Genomic DNA, 5,983 nt, shown 5'->3' on the forward strand with positions numbered 1-5,983 from the left:
TGGCCACCCCATAGCCAGCCCACTGGCCTCCCCACTGTCCACCCCACTGGCCAACCCACTGCCTCCCCACTGGCCTCCCCACTGGCCAACCCACTGCCTCCCCACTGGCCAACCCACTGCCTCCCCACTGGCCACCCCACTGGCCTCCCCACTGGCCAACCCACTGCCTCCCCACTGGCCAACCCACTGCCTCCCCACTGTCCACCCCACTGGCCAACCCACTGCCTCCCCACTGGCCAACCCACTGGCCACCCCACTGGCCACCTCACTGCCTCCCCACTGTCCACCCCACTGGCCAACCCACTGCCTCCCCACTGGCCAACCCACTGGCCAACCCACTGGCCACCCCACTGGCCACCTCACTGCCTCCCCACTGGCCTCCCCACTGTCCCCCCCACTGGTCGCCCCACTGGCCGCCCCACTGGCCACCCCACTGGCCACCCCATTGCCTCCCCACTGGCCAACCCACTGCCTCCCCACTGGCCAACCCACTGCCTCCCCACTGGCCAACCCACTGGCCACCCCATTGCCACCCCACTGGCCAACCCACTGCCTCCCCACTGGCCAACCCACTGGCCAACCCACTGGCCACCCCACTGGCCACCTCACTGCCTCCCCACTGGCTGCCCCACTGGCCTCCCCACTGTCCTCCCCACTGGCCACCCCATTGCCCTCCCCACTGGCCACCCCACTGGCTAGTGTAAATTGTACTGGCATCAGTTGTCCTTTATGCACAGCCAGGGACGGAACATTAAAAATCCCACAATAAACCAGGATAGTTTATTCTTTACTGAAGTCTTAGTAAGGGAGTAAGGAAACGGATCCTGACCTCTGTTGTAGCAGGCCAAGCCCAGGTAGTTCACGGCGCTCTGATGGACCTTCAGCCGCTCCTCAGAAGATGCAGGAAACCTGGAACATTCAGCCGTGTCAGCACCGAGTCCCTTTAGTTTGATCTAAAAGCACTGGGCTCGCTCAGACGCACCTGGCCGCTTTGCGGCTGTAGCTCTGGCAGGTGTCCCAGGCCTCCAGCCTCCTCAGAGCGTCCTCAGCCTGCTGCCGGACGCTGGCCCCGCCCAGCACTGCATGCAGGGCCCGGCCGTAGATGCTCACGTACTCGGGCACTTTGGGGTGAGGATGGGTGAGTTTCACGAACTCTACGGCAGCAGAGACCTGAGAAAAGACGGAGGTTAGGAGGAGACAAAACAGAGGAACCGTCGACGGAGGACATGGCGTTCGCTCACAGCCTGGTCCTCGTTGGCCGAAGCGGACAACAAGACGAAGGGGAGGATCATGGGAAGGCAGCCGATGGCGTCCAGCTGGCTGTCAGGAGATCCAGAGCTCAGCATCCGTTTGGATCGTTTCTCCGCAAACGTCAGAACCTGAAGAGAGCCGAGTCAGAACAGATGTGGAACCCTTACGGATCTGGAAGAGAAGCTCTAGTTTACCTCGCTGGGAGACGAGGGTCTGCTATCCTGCCAGTCGGCAAAGAAGGAGCGGTGGAAGGACTCGGCGTAGGTGTCGGCGTGCGAACCGGGCGTGGTCAGGAACTTCACGTAGTCGGACAGAACGGCGGCGCGAACCTCGGGCCGGGAGACGTCCGCGGCACGGCTGGAGACGACGGTCCGAGCTACGCGCAGCGAGCAGAGGACGTTCAGGGTGTTGTCTCCCGCCTGAAGACCTGCAGAACCAGACAGGATGAGGGACTGCCCGACCGGAACCGACCAGGAAGACTCAGAGCCGCCGCCGGCGGACAGACGCCCCAGACGCACCTTGGTGGTAGTGGACCGTCCCGTTGGAGGACCGCCACAGCTCCAGCTTGTCATGAAGGATGACGCTACCGACGACGTCAGCTCGCCGTCCACCAGAGGACCAGGCGGTCCGACCGCTGCCAGCTGGGGAACAGAACCTGCTCGTTAGTCAACAGAACCTAGAACCCTTCCTTTAGAACCCTCGCCTGCTGGAGAACGTGGACTTCTGTGGTTCTGAACAGAAATAAGACCCTGGATGTTCTCAGAAATGACTCAGCAGTTCTTCATTAAACCTTTTTTTCTCAGTGCTGAAATGAAAACCAGACATAAAGAAATCTACACAGTAAACATCGACTTGATTTGGTTCATTCTAAGCTCCATAGATCTACGGTTCCAGATGGAAACCTTTCACCTCTTCCTCTTATGTTCGCTCAGATTTTCTTTTCTCTGAAATCATAAATCATTTTAAAGAATATTTCAGTTTAGCTCCTCAGTGAAAACAAAGCCTCAGGATGATGCTGCCACCTCCGTGCTGGTTAAACTGGTAAAAACCGGTTCTAGCTGTTATCTAACCAAGAAGTTGGCGTTGGGGTGAAGATGGAGACCCTACCTGGAGTTCTGGATACTGTGGCCTATAAACACATAAAGATGTAGGCGGGACAGGTGTGGTTTGGCGGCGCTACCTGTGTTGGACAGGCTGAGGATGCTGGACGGGTGTCTGCTTGCAGGCGCGTTGAACCCAGATATCCAGCCTCCAAAGTCTCTCCTGATGTCCTGGATGTTGTAGTACCAGTGGACCGGCATGGACATGGAGTCTGCGGCACACATGGCCCAGAAGGCCTCGGCCACCGACCGCCTCACTGCAGACATCTCAGCCCAGCAGCTTCACCTGCAACAGGAAAAGGAGCAGAGCCCATCAGCCTGGATGGAAACCAGCAGAGAACCAGATGAAAGCACCACTTCTACTGCCTAAACTGCTCCAGCCTGAGGTGATCACACAGGTGAACTAACCCTCTCACCTGTTCTCCTGTTATAAAAGGACTGATCAGTTACAAAACCCAACAGGAAGTGACCTGCAGCTGCTCCTCCCAGTTAAACCAGCAGCAGCTTCCCGGAGCTCCCAGTCGCTCACTGACGGTCTGCTCATAACAACTGCTTATGAAAGTTATGACTCGCGTGAATGTTTGTTGTCATTTCGTAAGAGAAGCAAAGCTACGGCGTCCCGCGAGGTTCCTCCCAAATAATTTCCCCTGAGTTTTGCCTGGCAGGCAGAGAACTGGGCTTTTAGAATAATGAGGACGATCCGGTATTAAAGTTCATTTGATCATTAATGTGATCAATGTTTGATTATAATGAATCCTGATGATTCTTTGTTAAGCTGGAAACGTTTTTTTACCTGAGGAAATTATGCTGATCCGGTTTCTATTTTGTAAACGGTTGTGAATTGGGTTAAAGTTCGGAATAGGGTTCGGATTATTCGGATTATTGGGTTATTGTCAGGGTTCGGGGGTAGAAAGGGTTAAAAATGGGTGAAAATTGATGGAAATGAAAACGCGGTCCTATACTATAGATAGGAAGACTAGAGCGTGTGTGTGTGCCTGTCAGGCAAACGTCAGGGAACAATGCTCATGTAATAATGCTACGGCGGCCCGTTTGGCCCATAGGCGTCTGGACGCTGGACGTAAATTAGCTTCGATTCCCGCTAATAATCCAGAGTTAGTGCTGTGGATCAAAGGCGGATTAAACTGGTTTGGAACCATGTTGGACTAACCAATCAGAGTTGGCCAGTAGCCCAGGCGGTTTGCTGGTTCCACCAACCCAGTTAAAAACCAGTTATTTTCGCCCCTGCTGCTTGTGTTTATAGCCTGAGCTAGCTGGGCAGAGCTAGCAGTCCACGGACATGGGGGACGTGTTGGATGCACGTGACGTGGGTAAGTTTAGGTCACTGTGGGAGCGACTGTGGACCCACGGTAACTGCCTCTGGTTCTTAATGCGGTTCTAAAGGATCCAACCTGGACAGGGATCCTATTTTTATTGTTTTTAGCTTTAGCTTTCGGACTCAGTGCTGCCACCGGCCGCCATCTTGGTCAGGGCAAAAACCAGCAGAGGAACCAGAATCTGATGAAAACCTTAAAGCTCCCTGATCTTTATTTTTCAATCCTTGTTTATGATGTTTCCTGAATTTATTAAAATCAAAACATGCCCTTTATAAGGCGCTCAGTGAAATACTGTTAGTGTTACCAGTAGTGTTAGACCTTTTAGACCTTACCTTTGGAATATTCAACAGAAAATATGGATATTTTGATGGCATAAATGAATGTCAATACAATGACAAGAAACCCCAACCTGCCCGAATATATTAAGGAAATAAGTGTTTTTATAATAAATTCATGAAAAACTCTCTTAGAATGAAAGAAACACATTTTATTTTTCCAAAACAAAGGGAGCGGGGGGTGGGGGTGGGGGGGACCAGCTCCACCAATCAGCAACCAGAGTCCACTTTGACTTCCTGCCCAGTTTGATGCTGCTGCTAAAAGATTTCCTGATTTGTCAAACCGATGCTAAAGTAGAACTTCCCATGATGCTCTACATTCCTCATTTTAGGGAAGAAAGGGATTCTGGGAAGAGTTGGGATAAAATTATAACTTTAGTCTCGTAATGTTACTTTATTCTCTAGATATAAATCTCTATCGTGGTCCTAATACTGCGTCATAGATGTGTTGGGGCTACGCTAGTGATGAAGCACGGTAACTTGGCCTATAAAGGGTTAAAGGCTTTGATGAGGACGCCTCTCTGTAGAACCGGATCAGTCAGAACCTCTTTAATGCCTGGCCTCCCTGGTTCTGTCCTGCAGAGCGAGCCAGAACCTTCTGGGCCCAAAACGACGTGGAGCAGGTGTTCAGCGCAGTCTTCCAGTACCTGGACCACCTGAAGCAGGTTCTGCTGACCCAGTCAGCCAAAGATAAAGGTACCGATCCGCTCTAACTCGGTTCTGATCTGTTCAGACTCGGGTCTGATCGGTTCTGACTCTGGTCCGATCGGCTCTGACTCGGGTCCTTTCCGGTCTGACTCTGGTCCGATCGGTTCTGACTCGGGTCCATCCCGCTCTGACTCGGGTCCGTCCCGCTCTGACTCGGGTCCGTCCCGCTCTGACTCGGGTCCGATCGGTTCTGACTCTGGTCCGTCCCGCTCTGACTCGGGTCCGATCCGGTCTGACTCTGGTCGGTCCCGCTGGGTTCTGGGACGTTCTGACGGTTCTGTTTGTGTCAGAGTATGTTCGGGCTCAGAGGCTCCTGGAGGTCCTGGACTGCCTCCCCCCGCCGCCTCCTCAGGACCAGGACTCGTCGGTGGTCCAGGTGGTCATCGGTTCAGGCAGTCTGTGGTCGCCGTCGCCCGCCTGCCTCCTGGACGGCCCGCCGCCACCTGCTGGCAGAGAGGGGCTGCTGCCGCCACTGGCGCCGGTCCAGCTGCACTACCAGCCTCACCAGTGCTGCAAGGTAAACCGGAGCAGCAGGCGGAACCAGAACCAGAACCGCGCCCCCGGTTAACCCCCCCCGTGTGTCTGTCCCCAGGCCTGCCTGCCCAGCCTGCCCAGAACCCCCGAGTCCAGCTCGCTGCTGTACGGCCAGAACCCGCTGAAGGTGCCACTGCTGTGCGGCTTCAAGCGGCTCAGCGCCATGCTGTCCCCGCTGGGGTCGGGTCAGGACACGGAGGACGAGGACTGGGACGTCATCTACAAGTCGCCCTGCGGCCTCAGTCTGCGCAACTTCCAGGACGTGGCGTCCTTCCTGGCGGCCACCGAGAGCTTGGACGTCCTGCAGGTGGACTTCTTCACCTTCAACCGCCTGGTCCAACTGGACCCTCCCTCTCTGCCCGCCGACGCCAAGCCGGACCTGAGCCGGGGGGCGGAGCCTACCCCGGTGGAACTGTGCCTCGGCGAAGGCGTGGGCCGGCCCGCGGGCTTCCGCTACCGGAAGGACCGCTGGCCGCACGGCTGCTTCCTGAGCCGCGACCCGGCGCTGTTCCAGACCTGCTGCGACTGCAGCGGCGCCTGCAGCGACGCCAAGAGCTGCGCCTGCGTCGCCATGACGGCCGGGGGGCGGGGCTACCGGCACCACCGCCTGCTGCAGCCGGTCCAATCAGGGTGAGGCCCGTCCAGAACCGCTGGGTCATGACTCGCTGGGTCCAGAACCAGAGCTGGGGTAACGTTTTCTCCCCCTCCTCCTCCTCCTCCT

The 5,983-nt window shown here is 56.0% G+C and overlaps 2 protein-coding genes across 2 annotated transcripts in view; one reads left to right on the forward strand and one right to left on the reverse strand.

The window, feature by feature from the left end:
- Positions 1 to 2,980, reverse strand: part of LOC107099180 — a 4,218-nt gene extending 1,238 nt beyond the window's left edge. Inside the window, exons 1-7 of the mRNA XM_015397200.1 lie at positions 2,768 to 2,980; positions 2,432 to 2,637; positions 1,770 to 1,892; positions 1,446 to 1,678; positions 1,242 to 1,379; positions 983 to 1,170; positions 830 to 909 (exon numbers count right to left, since the gene is read on the reverse strand). Coding sequence (XP_015252686.1) covers positions 830 to 909; positions 983 to 1,170; positions 1,242 to 1,379; positions 1,446 to 1,678; positions 1,770 to 1,892; positions 2,432 to 2,618 — 949 coding nt within the window. The 5' untranslated portion in view covers positions 2,619 to 2,637; positions 2,768 to 2,980. The remainder of the gene's footprint in view (positions 1 to 829; positions 910 to 982; positions 1,171 to 1,241; positions 1,380 to 1,445; positions 1,679 to 1,769; positions 1,893 to 2,431; positions 2,638 to 2,767) is intronic.
- A 420-nt stretch (positions 2,981 to 3,400) lies between these two features.
- Positions 3,401 to 5,983, forward strand: part of LOC107099179 (histone-lysine N-methyltransferase SETDB2-like) — a 4,201-nt gene continuing 1,618 nt past the window's right edge. The window contains exons 1-4 of the mRNA XM_015397199.1: positions 3,401 to 3,679; positions 4,603 to 4,716; positions 5,019 to 5,245; positions 5,321 to 5,892. Coding sequence (XP_015252685.1) covers positions 3,649 to 3,679; positions 4,603 to 4,716; positions 5,019 to 5,245; positions 5,321 to 5,892 — 944 coding nt within the window. The 5' untranslated portion in view covers positions 3,401 to 3,648. The remainder of the gene's footprint in view (positions 3,680 to 4,602; positions 4,717 to 5,018; positions 5,246 to 5,320; positions 5,893 to 5,983) is intronic.

The sequence above is a fragment of the Cyprinodon variegatus genome, unplaced genomic scaffold, assembly GCF_000732505.1.
Source record: "Cyprinodon variegatus isolate N-32 unplaced genomic scaffold, C_variegatus-1.0 Scaffold844, whole genome shotgun sequence".
Classification (NCBI taxonomy): Eukaryota; Metazoa; Chordata; class Actinopteri; order Cyprinodontiformes; family Cyprinodontidae; genus Cyprinodon; species Cyprinodon variegatus.